Consider the following 21,237-nt stretch of genomic DNA (forward strand, 5'->3'; position numbering starts at 1 on the left):
GCTTTTCATTTAAATGCCTATGTCTTCTACACCATGAAACTACAGAGTGGCCACATCCCCTTTCTTGCACTTATAGATAAGTGAACTAAGAAAGAAGGTTGGCATCTGGGCTTGTTAAAAGGAAAAGTTCTCTTAGGAATACTCTTTCCAGACAGAGGTGGGAGAATCAGGTTCTTTCCTCACTGTTCTTCCTGTGGTACACTCAAGCTTTCCAGGACTTGTGAGCAAGTACTGTCAATTTAGGGCTTCCCTTGTGGCTCAGCTGGTAAAGAATCTGCCTGCAATGTAGGAGACCTGGATTCGATCCCTAGGTTGGAAAGATCACCTGGAGAAGGGAAAGGCTACCCACTCCAGTATTCTGGCCTGGAGAAATTCCATGGACTGTATGGGTAGCCACAATATCAAAACAAAGATGTAGGGATTTAACCCAGAGAAACCCGTGGAATGCTTGAACTAAAAAGCCCTTTAAAATAGCTCTTGTGTCTAACTCTGGGAAAAGTTTTTGTTTCATTCCCTTTTGCCACAAGCGTCTTGAGAAAGCAGAGGTATCATGGTATGTGTGTGCGCTCAGTCGCTCAGCCGTATCTGATTCTTTGCGACTCTGTGAACTGTTACCCATCAGGCTCCTCTGCCCATGGGATTTTCCTAGCAAGAATACTGGAGCAAGCTGCCATTTCCTCCTCCAGGGGATCATCCCGACTCGGGGATCAAATCTGCGTCTCCTGCGTTGGCAGGTGGATTCCCTACCACTGAGCCATCTGGGAAGCCAGATGTATCATTACTTACCGGATAAATATTTCCTTTTACAAGATAGCGCTTTTCTGGCTTCAAGACTAGGTAATCTCCCCGGAATGGTACAATTCGAGGATTGGGATTGCAGCCACTCAACTCGGAAATACGGTCTGAGTAAAGTCCCGCACATGTCACAACATACTGACATCGGACCTCCTCTCCCTAGGGCAAGAGAAAAGAACAGCGACTTGTGGGAAGCAGAAAGAATAGGTGATAGCAAAGACAGTAAAGGCACAGATATGGATCCTTCATTCATTCATTTATGGCTGCATCGCACAGCTTGCAGGATCTTAGTCCCCTCACCAGGTATTGAACCCAGGCCCCTGCAGTGAAAATGTCCTAACCACTGGACTGCCAGGGAATTCCCATCTTTTTATTCTTTTTAAAAGATGAGATTAAATACAGGTATCAGCAAAAGAAGTTCTTCAGCATTTAGTTGGAAGGTAGAAACTTAGAGCAATGGCACACAAGAGGATATCACCTTAAATTTTGTACTTTAGAGTTACAGTGGTTGACCTAGCGAGGATACCTAACAAGCCACATACAGACAGCTCTTTTTCACAAAGACCTACCGTGGAACTTCTTCACTACTTATTGCAGGAAGAAGCCACCTTCATTTAGGTGGCTCACTTGGCCTCCTCTGTATTTCAAATAGCTTCTCCTGTCTTATCTAGGGGTAATTATCCTGTTACTCTCAGGTTGCTTCACACTCAACCCTTGCTCAGTTCCACCTGTAATCTACCCAGCAACCAAGGTCTCCCTTCGGATCAGTATCTACTTTGCAAAGTGAGGCTACTTTTCAAAACTCAGTTATTCAACCCACATTTACTGAGAATGCACACTATGGTCAAGGTTTGCTTTAATGACTAGGAAACTACTAATCTTAGGCTATGTTTTCTCATAAATTTTATTTGCGATTATCATCTGCATATTTTTTGCTTTACTCTGATAGGGTTAGCCAATTTGTGACTCAATTTCCTAAATTATTTCATTTAACCCTAATTCCCTACCATACTCCATTTCTATTGCTTTATTTCTTACAGAGGAAACAACTAATACCTTCTCGCTCCAGGTAATCTCATATTGCTAGATTTCCTTCTGAGAGGACCTGTTTCTGAAGCCTTGAGGTTCTCATCTGCCTCAGTGTTCTCTTTCTTTCTAGGCTTTACTGATTTATCCTTATCCTATCTCTGTCTTCATCCTATTTTTGCCCAGCTACCAAGATAAGCCTCTTTTCAACAGTTATACAAGCACACTTCGGACAAAAATCAAATGAAACTTCTTTGCAGTGAATTCAAATTAGCTAGACTAAACTCATGAAAACTCATGATCCTTGAAGTCAAAGGACTATGTCAACAAAAATAAAAATGCTTCTTGTAAGTAGGTTAATATCTTTTCTGTTCATCTAGAACTATATACCAGAAGTACAAAAAATTTTTTACATGATATTAATCTACTAGTTACCTACTTGAAAAGTCAGCAATTGTTTTGTTCTTAGAACATAAAATGAAGATAAGCCTTATGATAAACGTAAAGATAAAAGAATTCATAGAATGGTACCAGAATGCAATAACTTAGAAGTTCTTTTAAAAACTTGAGGAATGATTTCAAAGGAAAAAATTATTAAATAATTCAGTAACATTAGTTTCACACCCAAAATGGAAATTTTTAATTTACATTGACTTATTATTATTAGTTCAACCATAAAAGTCTTTTAAAAAATAAACCATGCATCGTTATTGCTATTTCATAAGCTTCCCTGGTGGCTCAGACAGTAAAGAATCTTCCTGCAGTGCAAGAGACCAAGGTTTGATCCCTGGAGAAGGAAACAGCAACCCACTCTAGTATTCTTGCCTGGAGAATTCCAGGGACAGAGGAGCCTGGGGGCTAAATCCATGGGGTGGCAAAGAGGCAGATGCAACAGAGCAACTAACACTTTAACACATTCAAGTGAAACAGACCTTTCCCCCATGTTCAACCTATAAATCTTTAGTTTGCAACTCCTCTCCTCAAAAGTTTATTTTAAAAATTCATTTTTTTTAGCTTGTCATAAATGCATCGATATTCAACTTGATAAGCTGACTCAAATTTTTGTATTTTATAATTTTAAAATATATTAAAATTATATTTAAAATTTTAAGTTATATTATTTAATTATACTAGAGGAAAATGCCAAAATAAAAGTAACAACTATAGAAGCTGAATAAAATACATATCCCCTGGTTTCCCACAGGCCCCTGTGTATCTTGGATCACATGATGCCACACTTTAGTGAAAACGTTTCTTAGGGCAAGGGTGGAAACAGACTTTTAATCCTTTTTTTTTTAAGCTTTATAAAAGTTTTAGGTAAATGTTTCCATCAGTTCGTTTTATGTACTTCTTGAAAACAAAATTCATAGGTTTAACATTAATGCTTTAAAATATTGTACATCAAGAAAGCCAATTCTCACTCATGCAACAAGTTGGTCTGTGTTCTCTTTACTCCTGTTTGCCAGACAATCTTCAATAATTTCTGCAAAGAGACTTCTCGTCGGCAGAGTATAGGCAAGAGGTGAAAGCTGGCCAGCAGCTTTATGAAAACAGTCTGAACCATAATATGGGAAGTCCATCCCACTTACACTTCATTCTATAATCACATTTATCACTAGCAAACTGCACGAAGGTCATCATTTCTTGAATGAGAGCCAAAGCTTTTAGCCTCTCTTCATTACTTGGTGCTTCAACAATTGTCTTGCAAATTCCCTTGAAGCTGGCATCCGTTTCAGGGAGCTCACCATACCCAGCATCATTTCCCTCTACTGAGACAACCAAGCCTGCCTCGTGAAAAGTCTTTGTCATGACTTTCTTATCTTTATATTTCATCTTCATGGTTCTCTGTTCCAAAGAGTAAACCCAATGCTCTGGCTGCTTCTGTGCATTTTTCATCTATGTTTTTCAAGAGACCAGTTTTCTTCTTATCTGTTTTTTAATCAAAAAAAAAAAAAAAATCTGATGGCAGCAAACACATTATCTCCATTTTGATCAATTATACAATTTTTCTTTGCTCCATCTATACCAACATATACAGGAGGTTGGTTCATCAGGAGACTCCCTGAAATACTACACGTGGAAATGAATTTTATTATCTATTATTTATTATTTACCAGAAATAATGGCCTGGAACTCAAGAAGGCCACGGTAAAATCTCCAGTGAAGGTTAAAATCAGCCTTGCTGATATTTCTGTTCATTTTATGTTAAAGACCCACTGATCGAAGTCCAAAGTTTGCAGAAAATGGAATTGGCTGACTTCTCAGGATCAAGTTCTTCATAGAAATTCCAGAAGTGATAGAAATCTCCAGGCAGAGAATGCCTATAACGATTTTCTATACTTATTTTCTTTTTAATATCTCTTTTCTAAAGTCACTGGAGACCTGTTTTCAGGATTTACTCCCCACCAGGCCTGCACTTCCCACCACTGCTGACCATTCTGCTTCTTAATCCTTTTTTGAATGGACACCTTGGCTGTTCTGCCACTTGGGCCACACGATCCAGCAGCTCTGACAGTAATTCAAGTTTGTGGCTGATCATGATGTTTTAAGGAGACTTTTGTAGGTCCCTATAGGAAGAATCACAGCACAGAACTTTAGGATTTGGGAGGAAAGTTACACCATCCTCTGCAGGTAATTAGCCTCCTTTTGAGAAAGGGCTTCTGCCTTTGATCCAACACTTGACCACAGGTCACCAAGTTACCATTTGAATTACCCATTATGAACTGGGTATTGTCTTACTCACCAGGCCACAAAACTGGGTGTGTATGCAGCACTCTGTCATCAAGAGGAAGTGGTAATATACAAGATCAGAGATGTATAGGTCCTGCAGGCACACATAAGTTGTGGAGGCAAGTGGCTCAAATGCCCATGACCTCCACCGCTAAATCATCTCCTCCCTCTGGACCTGCTCCCTCGGCCCCATGGAAAGTGATCAGCTGACCAAGGAAGAAAAAAATACAGGCCAGGTTGACAAATGGTTCTGCACAACATTCTGACATCACTTGAAAAGAACAGCTACAGCACCAGCGCCCCACTTGGGAGTGGCCCTGAAGGTCTATAGTAAAGGGCAATCTTCCCAAGGGGGCAGAACACAGAATGTCATACCTGGTTATTTGTCCTAGAAGTATGGATCTATACTGTTTCATGTGCAATGACTATTTGCTGGATGGTCAGAAAAAGGAGCTCTGGAGAAAAGGTATGTGAATGGATCTCTCAAAACAGGTTCGGATAAAAAAGACATTTGAGTTCTCTATGAATGCTCACTGAAGAGTGATCATGGAAGAGGAAAATTTTAATAATCAGTGGACAAGATGACCTGCCCTGTGGATGTTAGCTAGCCTCTTTCCCCAGGTACCCCATCCACACCCAATGGCTTCATGAACTAAATGGTTATGGCAGCAAGGAGGTAATGCATGGGTTTAGCAACATGGACTTACTCACCAAGGCTAATCTATTTACAGCCACAGGTGAATACTCAATCGGCCAACAGCAGAGATCAACATAGCCACTGACATGGTCCCTGGACCACTTCAATCAAAAACCAAAGGCAGCACTTAGTCCTCATTGGAGCAGACACTTGCTCTGGATACAAATTCATCTTCTACACCTGCAATGCTTCTGTGGAAACCGCCATCTGTGAACTTACAGGATGCTTTATTCACTCTTAACGGTATTTTACTCAAAAGCATTACTTCTGATCAGTGAGCTTATTTTCCAGGAAATGAAGCACAACAATAGGTTCATGCTTGTGGAATGCACTAATTTTACCATTTACCCCACAAACCTGAAGCTACTGGGTGACAAAAAGTAGAATGAGCTTTTGAAGATCCAGTAACAGCACTAGCTGGCTGGCACACCTACAGGCTTGGGGCAATGTCTTCCAGGATTCTCTACATGCTCTAAACCAGTGACTAATACATGGTGTTGTTTCTTCCACAGCCAGGATTCACAGGTCTGGAAATCAAGGGGTAGAAAATGGGAGCAGCTCCTTACTATTATAATAAACTGCTTATGAAATGTTTGCTTCCCAGCCCTACAATTTTTGGTTCTGATGGTCTAGAGGTCTTGGTTTCCAAGGGAAAAATGCTTCCATTAGAAAATAAGCAATGGTTCCATTAAGTCAGAAATTGATACTGTCATACCTGGTCACTTTGGGCTCCTCCTGGCAGTGAATCAATAGGCAGAAGGAATTACTGTTCTGGGTGGGATAACCGATTCTCTCAAGAAAACACTGAGTTGCTACCACATAGAGGGCTCAGAGATGATAAAGAGAAGTATGTCTGGAATGTAGCTCCCCTGGGATATGTTTTAGTTTCCCCACGTGCTATTATAAAAGTTAATGGAACCCAAAAATGGAACCCACAACCCAAAACAAGCAGGGCTGCTAAGCGCACAGACACTTTAGGAATGGAAGTTTGAGTTACCCCAGCAAACTAGGAACCATTACCAGCTGAGATGCTTGCCAAGGGCAAAGGGACTATGGAATGAGTAGTGGAAGAAGGAAATTATAAATATCAGCTATGACCACATGGCTGGTGACAGAAATGAGGAGTGTAGTAGCTAGGGGTATTTCTTTCTTATTCTAAAATAAATATAATTGCCTATAAGTTACCCAACACTTTCTTTACCCTCATTGTTACTAGAGTGAACTGTGTCCTCCTCAAATTTATAAGTTGAAGTCCTAATGCCCAATGAGACTGTATTTGGAGATAGGACCTTTAAGGAGATAATTAAGATTAAATAAGGTCTGTAAAGTGGAACCCTAATCTCATAGGACTGGTGTTCTTATAGGGGAAAGAGACTGCTCTCTCCCACTCTCTCTCTACACGTGTGCAGGCACAGAGAAAAGGCCACTTAAGGACAAAGGCAGCCAGCCTCAGGCCGAGAAGAGAGATCACACCAGAAGCCAACTCTGATGGCACCCGGACCTAGATTTCTAGCTTCTAGAGATGTGGAAAAATAAATTTCTGCTGCTTAAGCCACCCAGTGTGTGGTAATATGTTGTGGAAGCCCCAGACAACTAGCACACCCATTTCTGCCACTTCCCATCATCTCACATAGGGTTTTTCAACTTCAGCATTATTGACATGTGGGACCAGATGCCTCTCTGTCGTGGGGACCTGTCTCTCACACTGTAGAATGCTTAGCAGATTCCCTGGCCTCTACCCAGTAAATGACAGCAGCAGTGCCCCACCTCCTCCACTTCTACTAGGTGTGATGAGAAAAATGTTTCCAGACGTTGCCACACGTCTCCTAGGAAGAAAAATTACTTCCAGTTGAGACTTAAGATGCTTAAATAGTGGTTAACCTTTTATCTCAGGATTTATATTGCAGGATCTCAAAGTGGGAGAGTGACTCAGATAGAAAAGAAATGAACATTCACAATCAATGAAAGAAGACTTTGTATCCTTTTTGGAGAGAAAGCTTGTCTTCAGGTGTATGAAAGATAGTTGCACCTTGTGGATGGAAGCATAATTGTTCTACTCTATTTCATAAATGTAGTTATAAGGGGTGTGAGTGGATGCCAAGTGGGAAAGGGAGGGACTGCAGGGGATTTACGGTATCACTTGGGTTATGCTGGGATTGATGCTTCCTTACATGCTTCTAACTTAAAGCTGACCAAACAGCAAGTGCATATGATCCAGGAGGCAGAGGTACAGCAGCAACCACACTATTCTCTGAAGGTCACCTCTGGCCCAAACACCCACTGCCAAGTATTGATAAATTATAGCTCCACCTTCAGCTCACCTCCTGACTACCCATCCTACTGGCCAAGCACAAAGGCACCCACTACTTGGGTGTAGACAAAGCTTTCTGCTCGAATTCCAACTTCAGCAGCTGGACACACTTGGCTTCTCAGAAACTGGCTGGAGATACCTCCTGATCTACCAACTCCCCTTCTGAATTTTCACCTCCCTAAATACTTTCAAAACTGTGTAAGGCCTAATTCCTACAATATACTCATCGATGACTCTACTCTCCTGACTGACTGAACTCTGATCGTTCGGTGAACAAACAGCTAATGCAATACTTCTATGCTATTCAATAATTCTTGTTTTAGACTATGAGAAGCTGAAGAAAAGCAGCCTATCTCTCCCTGCACAGCCTGCTCCCTGTCCCCAAAGTCTTATAATTAGTAGAGAGTTAATAATAAGTTCATGTAGATAAGTAGGCAGAAACGATAAAACATCTATCAGTTTTCATTACCCCAAGTGCTTATAATCCTATCCTTTGCTGGCACAATCACTTGATGAAGACATTCCCAAGTTGAAACCTTTCCTAGAATGAAAGTTGTTACATTGTTCCCAAAGGATTTTTCTCAGAATAACTTTTACAGTAGGCAAATTTCATTCAATGACGTAAAATACAGCACTGTGGTTTAATTCAACTTTTTAAGGAAGAAGATGACAGTAGATAAAGTAGATAAAGTTTACTTAAGAATCTTGGGACTTCCCTGGTGAACCAGTGGTTAAGACTCTATGCTTCCAATGCAAGGGGCTCAGTTTAGACCCCTGGTGGTAGAACTAGATCCCACGTACCACACCAACGATCCCAAGAGCCTGCAAGGCGCAACTACAAGATCCTGTGTGACACAACTAAGACCTGGCACAGCCAAACACATAAATAAAGATTTTCTTAAAAAGAATCTTTACCTTTGTATTCCTTATAACGATTGGATATTTCATCCCTGAAAAAAACATTAGTGAAAAATTTATTTTTAGCAAAAGAAGGCCTACATTAAATGAAATATTATTCTAGTCATAAATTTCAAGGATTATCTCCATCATAACCATGACTGGCTCCTACTTTTCATTCTAAAGTTTTCTTTTTACCAAGTAACGAGATTAAACTAGTTAAGATTCGACAATATATAAAACTCTGGCATGTTTTTTTAGCATATTTCATTTTAATTCATTTAACCTGTAAACCATTCCCCACCTCAGCTCCAACACTAGAAGGCACAGCTTTTCCGTGAACCACAATCCTCGAAAACATGCTGTAAAATGGACCATCACAAATCAGTATGTATTTTTCCATTGGAAGAACGCTATGACACTTGTCATTCAAGTGTTATCTGAATCCTTACAGATTTTAGGTTGGATAGAGAAGCAAGAGTTATTACAACACAAAATTTCCAATGATAAACTATTTCTAAAATTTGTTCCCAATCAGATACATGTGATCTTAAAGACCTATAATGCATATGGATAGCAGGTAAAGAATATGATTTACTTACTTACATCATAAATTTGATTGCTTATGCTACCTACCTAACAATCTCAATTATTTAACAATTTTGCTCATCATCTTAGAATTTAGAAGAACACTGGGAAAATGATTGCTTCAGATAGCCCAGATCTCCTTAAAGGCCTGTCAAGAAAGAATGAACCAAGCACTACTTCTTTTTCCCTTCAAATTTCCAAACAACAAATTTAAGGCTTAACAACTAATTTATTTGGTTTAAAAAAAAAAAAATCTGTGCCCCCAAAGCAAAACAAAATAAACTCTAAGTACAGGCTACAGTGGGGGAATTGCAGGTGGGGGCTTCAGAATGGCTGAGTCATGTCCTATCCTCAGACAGTCTGATTCAGTAAGACTGCTGCTGCTGCTAAATCGCTTCAGTAGTGTCTGACTCTATGTGACCCCATAGACGGCAGCCCACCAGGCTCCCCTGTCCCTGGGAGGATGCTAAAATCTGTATTTTTAATAAGCATCCCCAGGGGATTCTGAGTCTAACCTATTGGATAGGAAAGTCTTTGGGAGCTAATTTCGCTTCTGCACCTGCCTGCAGCTCTGTGCCCTACTGTAGCTACCTCCTGGTGACCCTCATGTCATGCTACCCTAGACAGAAATAGTCCCAAGTTTCTATAAAGTCAATTCAAGTATTCAACAGAGAAGATACAGACAGCTTACCATCTTTACTTCTTGAAGGACTTTCTCTAGCCATTTCAATATCTTCTACTTCAAAATTGGTCAAAACAGAGCCACCTGCTTCTTGGAAATCCTTGGCAAATGAAAAAGCCACCTGCCGATAGTCCACGATGCCAGTATAGGGACAATCGATAGCCATTAGACCCTGGGACAGAATTGTGAAAGAACCAAGACAATATAATTAAAAACTGCTGAGGACAGGCTCTCCAATGAGGCTTCCCTGGTGGCTCAGTGGTAAAGAATCCACCTGCCAATGCAGAAGACTCAGACTTGATCCCTGGGTCGGGAAGATCCCCTAGAGGCGGGCATGGCAACCCACTTTAGTATTTTTGCCTGGGAAATCCCATGGACAGAGAAGCCTGGCAGGCTAGTCCATGGGGTCTAAGAGTTGAACATGACTTAGCAACTAAACAACAGATTGTCCAATAAATTTGACCTTTGGCTGAATTTTTTTTGCTGTTTATATTGATGGATAACTCACAATTAGCCTTTCCTGGCAAACATCTGATAATCTTAAAGAAAAATAAAATAAAAGCTTTCTCAATTCAGTGCCTAAATTTGATACTGAATACGTATATAAATTGTCTAACAGATAATAGAAATAATACGAGCTAAATAAGAAAACCTCTATAATCTGGAAATAATTCTCCTCCTTAGAGGAGTTAATTTTTCCAGGCTCTTTCAGCTGCTACAATGAGTCTTTCAGTTTTATTCGGCCTAGAGGAGCTATCCCACGTTGAAGGTCAGGAAGGGCAGCAGTGAGGAGATACCCCTCATCCAAGGTAAGGAGCAATGGTTGAGCTTTGCCGAAGCAGCCATGAAGAGATACCCCACGCCCAAGGTAAGAGAAACCCAAGTAAGACGGTAGGTGTTGCAAGAGGGCATCAGAGGGCAAACACACTGAAACCATAATCACAGAAAACTAGTCAATCTAATCACACTAGGACCACAGCCTTGTCTAACTCAATGAAACTAAGCCATGCCCGTAGGGCAACCCAAGATGGGCAGGTCATGGTGGAGAGATCTGACAGAATGTGGTCCACTGGAGAAGGGAATGGCAAACCACTTCAGTATTCTTGCCTTGAGAACCCCATGAACAGTATTAAAGGGAAAATGATAGGATACTGAAAGAGAAACTCCCCAGGTCAGTAGGTGCCCAATATGCTACTGGAGATCAGTGGAGAAATAACTCCAGAAAGAATGAAGGGATGGAGCCAAAGCAAAAAGAATACCCAGCTGTGGATGTGACTGGTGATAGAAGCAAGGTCCGATGCTGTAAAGAGCAATATTGCATAGGAACCTCGAATGTCAGGTCCATGAATCAAGGCAACTGGAAGTGGTCAAACAAGAGATGGCAAGAGTGAACGTTGACATTCTAGGAATCAGCGAACTGAAATGGACTGGAATGGGTGAATTTAACTCAGATGACCATTATATCTACTACTGTAGGCAGGAATCCCTCAGAAGAAATGGAGTAGCCATCATGGTCAACAAAAGAGTCAGAAATGCAGTACTTGGATGCAATCTCAAAAATGACAGAATGATCTCTGTTCGTTTCCAAGGCAATATCACAGTAATCCAAGTCTATGCCCCAACCAGTAACGCTGAAGAAGCTGAAGTTGAATGGTTCTATGAAGACCTACAAGACCTTTTAGATCTTTTAGAACTAACACCCAAAAAAGATGTCCTTTTCATTATAGGGGACTGGAATGCAAAAGTAGCAAGTCAAGAAACACCTGGAGTAACAGGCAAATTTGGCCTTGGAATACGGAATGAAGCAGGGCAAAGACTAATAGAGTTTTGCCAAGAAAATGCACTGGTCATAATAAACACCCTCTTCCAACAACACAAGAGAAGACTCTACACATGGACATCACCAGATGGTCAACACCAAAATCAGATTGATTATATTCTTTGCAGCCAAAGATGGAGAAGCTCTATACAGTCAGCAGAAACAAGACCAGGAGCTGACTGTGGCTCAGATCATGAATTCCTTATTGCCAAATTCAGACTTAAATTGAAGAAAGTAGGGAAAACCACTAGACCATTCAGGTATGACCTAAATCATATCCCTTATGATTATACAGTGGAAGTGAGAAATAGATTTAAGGGCCTGGATCTGATAGAGTGCCTGATGAACTATGGAATGAGGTTCGTGATACTGTACAGGAGACAGGGATCAAGACCATCCCCATGGAAAAGAAATGCAAAAAAGCAAAATGGCTGTCTGGGGAGGCCTTACAAATAGCTGTGAAAAGAAGAGAAGCAAAAAGCAAAGGAGAAAAGGAAAGATATAAACATCTGAATGCAGAGTTCCAAAGAATAACAAGAAGAGATAAGAAAGCCTTCTTCAGTGATCAATGCAAAGAAAAAGAGGAAAACAACAGAATGGGAAAGACTAGGGATCTCTGGAGAAGGCAATGGCATCCCACTCCAGTACTCTTGCCTGGAAAATCCATGGATAGAGGAGCCTGGTAGGCTGCAGTCCATGGGGTCGCTAAGAGTCGGGAACGACTGAGCGACTTCACTTTCACTTTTCACTTTCATGCACTGGAGAAGGAAATGGCAACCCACTCCAGTGTTCTTACCTGGAGAATCCCAGGGATGGGGGAACCTGGTAGGCTGCCGTCTATGGGATCACACAGAGTCGGACACGACTGAAGCGACTTAGCAGGGATCTCTTCAAGAAAATCAGAGATACCAAAGGAACATTTCATGCAAAGATGGGCTCGATAAAGGACAGAAATGGTATCAACCTAACAGAAGCAGAAGATATTAAGAAGAGATGGCAAGAATACACAGAAGAACTGTACAAAAAAGATCTTCACGACCCAGATAATCACAATGGTGTGATCACTCACCTAGAGCCAGACATCCTGGAATGTGAAGTCAAGTGGGCCTTAGAAAGCATCACTACGAACAAAGCTAGTGGAGGTGATGGAATTCCAGTTGAGCTATTCCAAATCCTGAAAGATGATGCTGTGAAAGTGCTGCACTCCATATGCCAGCAAATTTGGAAAACTCAGCAGTGGCCACAGGACTGGAAAAGGTCAGTTTTCATTCCAATCCCAAAGAAAGGCAATGCCAAAGATTGCTCAAACTACCACACAATTGCACTCATCTCACACGCTAGTAAAGTAATGCTCAAAATTCTCCAAGCCAGGCTTCAGCAATATGTGAACCGTGAACTTCCTCATGTTCAAGCTGGTTTTAGAAAAGGCAGAGGAACCAGAGATCAAATTGCCAACATCCGTTGGATCATGGAAAAAGCAAGAGAGTTCCAGAAAAGCATCTATTTCTGCTTTATTGACCATGCCAAAGCCTTTGACTGTGTGGATCACAATCAACTGCGGAAAATTCTGAAAGAGATGGGAATACCAGACCACCTGATCTGCCTCTTGAGAAATTTGTATGCAGGTCAGGAAGCAAGAGAACTGGACATGGAACAACAGACTGGTTCCAAATAGGAAAAGGAGTTCGTCAAGGCTGTATATTGTCACCCTGTTTATTTAACTTATATGCAGAGTACATCATGAGAAACGCTGGACTGGAAGAAACACAAGCTGGAATCAAGATTGCCAGGAGAAATATCAATAACCTCAGATATGCAGATGACACCACCCTTATGGCAGAAAGTGAAGAGGAACTCAAAAGCCTCTTGATGACAGTGAAAGTGGAGAGTGAGAAAGTTGGCTTAAAGCTCAACATTCAGAAAACGAAGATCATGGCATCCGGTCACATCACTTCATGGGAAATAGATGGGGAAACAGTGGAAACAGCGTCAGACTTTATTTTTCTGGGCTCCAAAATCACTGTAGATGGTGACTGCAGCCATGAAATTAAAAGACGCTTACTCCTTGGAAGGGAAGTTATGACCAACCTAGATAGCATATTCAAAAGCAGAGACATTACTTTGCCAACAAAGGTTCTTCTAGTCGAGGCTATGGTTTTTCCTGTGGTCACGTATGGATGTGAGTTGGACTGTGAAGAAGGCTGAGTGCCGAAGAATTGATGCTTTTGAACTGTGGTGTTGGAGAAGACACTTGAGAGTCCCTTGACTGCAAGGAGATCCAACCAGTCCATTCTGAAGGAGATCAGCCCTAGGATTTCTTTGGAAGGAATGATGCTAAAGCTGAAACTCCAGTACTTTGGCCACTTCATGCGCAGAGTTGACTCATTGGAAAAGACTCTGATGCTGGGAGGGATTGGGGGCAGGAGGAGAAGGGGACGACAGAGGATGAGATGGCTGGATGGCATCACTGACTCGATGGACGTGAATCTGGGTGAACCCTGGGAGTTGGTGATGGCCAGGGAGGCTTGGCGTGCTGTGATTCATGGGGTCGCAAAGAGTCGGACACGACTGAGCGACTGATCTGATCTGATCTGAACCATATCTGATAATGAGTCAGATTCTGTATCACCAATTTCTTTATATAAACTGCACTAAGATTTTCCCAGTAGTATATTATCTGTCATGCACACTCAGTGAGAGCCCTGAGTTGTTCACAATGTTTTCAGAGTACTGACCTGATTTGCTGCTGAATCTATCTTCAAGACTGCAACTACTGAATGGAGATTTTAGTGGTTAAGTCAAACTTTCTCTTTAGGTAATATGGAGAAATTAATAGCCTGGGTATTTAATTGCTATGTTGGAGTGTGTGTGTATGTGTGTGTGTCAGTTGCCACTCAAAACATGTTTAAACTCTATAAATGAATGATCTACAACAATACATATTTAATTTTTCAGAATAAATGTTCAGTGTGCACAGGCCTTTTCTAATTGTGAAGAAAAGGATATGAGTAGAATTTCACACACTAAATACTGACTACATTTTGGTGAGTGCGTGGAAATGGCACAATTTTCTGTTGCGTTATTGTATATAAGAGTATATCAGTTTTCTCAATCAATTTCCTCTAAGAGGGCAGACTGGTTCCCAGGATAACTAAAGCCCAGAAGTTGAGTGTGACTTAAGGGCTGCCATCCTCCTGGGCAGCACTGCACTGCTGTTACAGTTTTAAAATGACATCTGATAATATTAAATATCTCATCTGTATTCACTGCTCCACCCCAGCCCAGTGCGTTTACCTGTCTGGCCTTTAAAAGCTTTTAATTTTGCCACTCAACCCTGACCAATGTTTCCAAATGGCCAGATGGCACTAAAAGTGAAGGCTCATAATCTCAGGCTCTTTTCACAAGCTGAACCTAACATGTGGCAAAAATTCATCATTCTCCTGACAGTCTTGCTTCCAGAATTCGAGAGCATTTGCCAAGAATAGGAAATCATTCCTTCTGTTTCTAGACACACGTAAGATTTTACACTAGAACTTCTATTGCCTGAAATTCCTAAATTCACAGGTCCAATAAGTAGAATTCAACTCCAACCTACAAATAGTATCTGGGATACAACAACCTTGGAAGCTAATTCAAGACAATACTAAGAGTTTAGTCACAAAAACTTTCTTACATAGCATAGAACTATGTGATAAGTATGATAACAGAGGGGTAAAATAACATGTGTCCAAGTGCCTCGTGTCAATCTTTTTTTATCATCCCAAATATCCTCCTTATTCATCTTCTACTCCTCTAATCCAGCACATGCCTGACACACACAGAAGGCACTCAAATACTGACTGAATGAATTTTTGAGGGCTGTCTTTAAACATATACCAAATCTTACCCTTCCTAAATAGGTTTCCTTCTTCCTTCCCTTTCTGGTCTTGGCTCTGACCCTCCTCATGAGATGTTGGTGTGCCTTGCCTGAATGTGGATGAGGGGGAAGGTGGAACAAATCACTGCTGCCAAGCTGTTGACACTCTGGCCTAGGGTGGGGTTAGGGGACAGGCTGGCTATCTGCCAGCCGGCAGACTGCACGTGCACGGACCAGGTCACCAGGTCAGAGCTTGAAATCTGATATTGTGGCAGGTCAGGTTGGAAAAGAACCAGGCAAGTGGGTCAGGGAAAGCTAAGAGTTGGAAGTCAGTCAGGAGGCTAGAGGAATATGTGATTGACCAATAGCGTTATAGTAAGGCAGTTGGCTCAGCATCCCTATGGTCAGAGGAAGCAGTCAGGATAGAGAGGCACAGAGAACACTGTCAAGAGCCATTCTTCAAAGTTTACAGATGCAGTTTCAAAGTTTCTCAGATACTCCCACTAGGGGCACTTTATTTTCTTCTTAAAGAGATCTGATACAAGAAACATTTTCAGAGTTCCCCTGACAAACTGTTTCTTTATGGAGGGCCTGGAAGAAAGAGAAGAGACCCTATACCATGGAAATTCTGCTACCCAATCCTGGTAGTGGTCGTGAATTTGGGGGAAAAAGGGAGAAATTTACTCAAGACACCTTTATGAAAAACCGAAGTATACTTTCCACTATATATTGTCACCCCTAAAAATTCTAGACATTGACAACCATAATGCGGCCTTCTATAAAGTAGATCACTACTGCAGAGGCTTCAGGGAAGGGTAACATACACCTCTCTTAGAAGTTACACTACTTATTTATCTTTCAAGCGGGGGGCTCACCTCTGAGAAGACTTTTCTAAACTCTTGGATTAAACTAAAAGCTCTCCCTTGCCTTGGTACAAGACAGAGTATCAGTTCTATCATAATACTTATCACTATATTAAAACTATCTTCTGCTACACTCTAACTTCTTTTAGGATCATGACAATGTCTTACCTTCACATCTGCAGTACCCACTGTAGTGCTGGGCACACAGTAAAGAAGAAAATGTTGGTCAAATTAACTTGACTATATATACATACTTCATCTACCCCATTCTGAGAAATGTGAGGATCACATGGTCAGGTGCACAGAACAATATCCAGACTCATCCCTAATCTTTATGATGTACAAAATGCTGTTTTGTTTTGAACAGTAAGGCATGATATAAAGAACCATGGGTCCTTCTTATAAAGAACCATGGGTCCTTCTTTTTCTATTATTTTTTCCAATTTCTAAAGTTATCAGACACACAACAGATGACTGTTGGTTCAGTTGACTAGCTGGAATCTTCCAAATCCCCAAGATTTCAGTACCATCATGAAATCAAAAACTTTGTTTCCCAAACTCCAGAGTCAATATTGTTTTTACATCATGACCAAATCCACAGTGGGGTCAGGGGCTTATATATCTTTTTTTTTTTTACACTAATATTAAAGTCTGAAACAGTTTCTTGATAGTACATAAAAACAGAAACACATGTTAAAAATTAGCATGCCTCTCTGGTGGAGGTTATAAATTGCTTTATTCTCAAATGCCAGGTAATACTTGAATCAGATCAGTGAGATTCTGACATCTTAGTTTCACAACCAAACACTATCAAAATCACACAAAACAATAAAACAGAAACAGGTTTAGCTGTTTTATAGTCAGGAAGCACTCAATAATTCTTGTAAAGCACTGTATAGATAAGAGATGGGAAGCAAGTTTAATTTCATTTTTTTAGCAGATTTGATTTTTTAGAGCAGTTTTAGGTTCACAGGAAAACTGAGCAGAAGGAACAGAGACTTCCCGAATATTAATACTTCCTGCCCCCGTATGTGTATAGCTCCCTAATCTCTTTAATACTAATATTTTTTTTCCTTTTTAAGTACAGCATTAGTATAAACAACCAGTTCTGCTATAGACTGAATGTCTGTGGGCCTCCAAAATTCACAGACTGAAACCTAATGACCAACGTGACAGTATTTGGAGATGGGGCATTTGGGAAGTGATTAGGTAATAAAGATAGAGCCTTCATGAATGGGATTAGTGGCTTTATAAAAGAGACTCCAGAGAGCTCCCTCACCCTTTAAGTATTGTGAGAACACAGCTAGAAGATGGTCTATGAACCAGGAAGTGGGTCTTCACCAGCATCAAATCTTTCAGAGCCTTGATCTCAGACTTCTAGCCTCTAGAATTATGAGAAATAAATACCTGACACTTATAAGCTAACTGGTCCACTTTCCAGATGGCACTAGTGGTAAAGAATCCACCTGACAACATAAGAGACACAGAGAAGAGAGCTGAATCCCTGGGTCGGGAAATCCCTGGAGTAGGAAGTGGCAACCCACTCCAGAGTTCTTGCCTGGAAAACTCCATGAACAGAGGAGGCTGGTGGGCTACAGTCTACAGGGTTGCAAAGAGTCAGACACGACTGAGCACACACTTTGTTGCAGCAGCCCCAACTGACTAAAACGAGCCTTTATATGAGTTACTCACAACCCTAGTTTGAAGATATCCTACGATCTCTCAACAATGTTTTGAAATAGCCTATTTTATTCTACAGAGGAATTGACATGGCTTAAAGGAAATAAACAGAATAAAATAATGAGTTACAAGCAAAGTATTAGGAAAAAGGGAAAATGTAAACCAGGAGAAAAAGAACATAAAAAAGTTATCTTATCAGATGTCATGAAAAGTACCCAAGTATCTCAAAAAAATCCATTTTAATTCACCAGAATTACTGCTCACATAAAGCACAAAATAACAACCATCACTTCTTGAGGATTAACATATCTTGGATGCTTTACATGTATTATTGTATTTAATTCTCAGAACAACTCCATTTTACAAACAAGGAGTCTGAGGTTTAGAAAAACTTTAACTTAAGGTAAACAGCTGTTAAATAGGCAGATATGAGATTTAAATTTATGTCTGTCTGACTTCTCAGCCACCACAAACTGCTGCTCATCTTATGTCAGATCCCATTTTATGGGGGGCGGGGAGAGAAAATGCAGTGAGATAAAGAACAGTATGTCAAAACTTCCTTAAGTCTAGAAATTACTGACCTATGATATATAGTAGTAGTAATGTTAGTTGTTCAGTTGTGTCCCACTCTTTCAGACCCCAAGGATTTTAGCCTGCCAGGCTCCTCTGTCCATGGAATTCTCCAGGCAAAAGTACTAGAGTGGGTTTCCATTTCCTTCTCTAGGGTATCTTCCTGACCCAGGGATCAAATCAGGGTCTCCTGTATCGCATGCAGATTCTTCACCATCTGAGCCACCAGGAAAGCCTGGTAGAAAGGAATCAGGTTTTCTAAAAACAGGGGACAACAGAGGATGAGATGGTTGACTGGCATCACCAACTCAACGGACATGAGTTTGAGGAAGCTCCGGGAGTTGGTGATGGACAGAGAAGCCTGGCATGCTGCAGTCCATGGGGTCGCAGAGTTGGACACAACTGAGCAACTGAACTGAACTGATTCTAAAAATAACTATAAATAGGTAGTGTTGGTGGTGTCATAGTGAGTAAAGCTGCTTCCAAAAATAAATATATAAATGGTTCTGACCTCCCACTTCAAGGCTCCCCTCTCTCCCACAACCAGTTTCATCCTGTGTACCAGAGTTTGATTAACTTTTCCTTAATTAACACAGTTTGCATGTCATTTTCCTGCCAAAATCCTTCAGTGGCTCCCTACTGTTTAGATCAGGAGCTGGTAATTTTTTCTATAAAGGGCCAGATAGTAAATATTTTTGTCCATGTGAAGCTTAAGGTTCCAACTACTCGAGTTGGTTGTTTGGCACAAAAGCAGCCACAGACAACACATAAATGATTAAGTATGGTTGTATGCCAATAAAAATTTATTTGTGTGACACTGAAATTTTGTTTCATATAATTTTCACTGTCATAAAATATTATTCTTTTAATTTTTCTCAATCATTTAAAACAGCTTAATAGGTCATTAACAACTGGTTGTGGGCTTGGCCCACACTGGCCACAGTTTGCCAATCCTGGCTTAAGACCCATGTAGCATTTGCTCAAAGCCGGAAGAAAATAGACAAAATCAGATATTCAATGAATGAGTCTTCTTATTAAAAAATCAGTCATTCATTCATCATCTCAGAGAAATAAGAACTATATGGGGAGAAGAAAAGGGAGAAGATCTGCTCCCACAAGGAAAACACTCTTACTATTCTGAGTCCGAAGGGAGAGAGAGGTGAAGTATGCTAGAGTCAAAGATGCTATGCTATGACCTTCCCTGCAAGGAAGAACTCATTCAACGCTATCTGGATTTCTAGGTACTACCAATCTCTTGGGAACTTTATACTACTTAAGAAAATCAAATATTTTGATCCAACCTTAACTGCACAACTAAAGATAACTTAAGAAAAATTAATTCTATATTGTCTTTGTGTAAAAGGATTTGAAGCAGCTTGTAAAAACAAACAAAAATACATACAAAACAATATATACTAGCATTAAATTTTAAACCAGACAAGTATATGGATTAGAAGTCATTATTTGCAGACAATATGATTGTATATAGAAAACACAGAAGAAGAATTAGGACTTCCATAGCAGTCCAGTGGTTAAGAATCCATGCTTTCACCGCAGGGGGTGCAGGTTCTATCCCTGGTTGGGGAACTAAGATCCTATCTGCCGTGCAAAATGGCCAAAAAAAAAAAAAAAAGAATTCATAGATAAACTGTTAGAATCAATAAGTGAATTAAACAACCAAAATGAAGCGGGTAATGTTCTGTTTGTTGATCTGGATGCTGATCACATTTCGTGAAAATTCATCAAGTTGATGATTTTGGATGTACTGATATGCTAGGATTCAATAACAAGTTCCAAAAAATAAGAGCTTACAGAAAACAAAGATGAAAAGACAAGATGAAACAAAGAGTGAAATTAGTGCATAAAAATAAAAATTTATGCTTAAGGCTTTAGCTACTTGGCAAGAGTAGGGCACAAATGTGTCCTGCTTGGGATCAAGGGAAACAGGACAATGCAATCAGTTACAGAGTCCATAGACAGAAACTGCTCAGGAAGAAAAAATTATACTTAAAACTGGGGTCTGAGAGAAATTTCTCCTGAGTGTTCTCAAAAAGATGCTATTCAACAGTGAACCTATCTTCTTACAGTAGAGGCCTTAGTGAGTGACACAGTGATTTTCTCCATAGGCTGATGCCAAAACACCAACACACAACTCAAGGAGAGTAATCTGGGGTCAAGGAGTAGGTGGGGAGAGAAAAACACTACAGTATAGGGGTACCACAATCTGGTGGTCTGGAGAGAGGTAGAAGGATGAATGATCATCTAGGCTCTCTTCTTTAAACAGTGTTTCTCTAAAGCAAGCTTTTGATAAGCATCGCCTGACAGTGAGTTCAAGGTCATACTCACTAAGACAGGTACCCAGAGTCCAAATATTGTATAATGTCATTAAAACACTGGGGACAGATGTAGAAAGCAAACCTATGGTTACCAGGGGGTAAGCGGGAGTGGATAAATCAGGATTGATATATACACACTACTGTATATATTAAAATATATATATATAAAGTGAAAGTGAAGTCGCTCAGTCGTGTCCGACTCTTTGCGACCCCATAGACTGTAGCCTACCAGGCTCCTCTGTCCATGGGATTTTCCAGGCAATAGTACTGGAGTGGATTGCCATTTCCTTCTCCAGGGGATCTTCCCAACCCAGGGCTCCAACCCGGGTCTCCTGCATTGTAGACAGATGCTTTACCGTCTGAGCCACCAGGGAAGTCCATACATAT

The 21,237-nt window shown here is 40.6% G+C and overlaps 1 protein-coding gene and 1 pseudogene across 2 annotated transcripts in view; both read right to left on the reverse strand.

Moving 5' to 3' along the window:
• Positions 1-21,237, reverse strand: part of L2HGDH (L-2-hydroxyglutarate dehydrogenase) — a 53,070-nt gene that overhangs the window by 13,026 nt on the left and 18,807 nt on the right. For both annotated transcript variants that reach the window (XM_061429785.1, XM_061429786.1), the window contains 3 exons: positions 9,736-9,898; positions 8,475-8,509; positions 787-954 (listed from right to left, as the gene is read on the reverse strand). In XM_061429785.1, the coding sequence (XP_061285769.1) occupies positions 787-954; positions 8,475-8,509; positions 9,736-9,898 (366 nt within the window). The remainder of the gene's footprint in view (positions 1-786; positions 955-8,474; positions 8,510-9,735; positions 9,899-21,237) is intronic.
• On the reverse strand, positions 2,882-4,360 carry LOC133255465 (histone PARylation factor 1-like; annotated as a pseudogene).

This window comes from Bos javanicus, chromosome 10, assembly GCF_032452875.1.
Source record: "Bos javanicus breed banteng chromosome 10, ARS-OSU_banteng_1.0, whole genome shotgun sequence".
In the NCBI taxonomy this organism is placed as follows: Eukaryota; Metazoa; Chordata; class Mammalia; order Artiodactyla; family Bovidae; genus Bos; species Bos javanicus.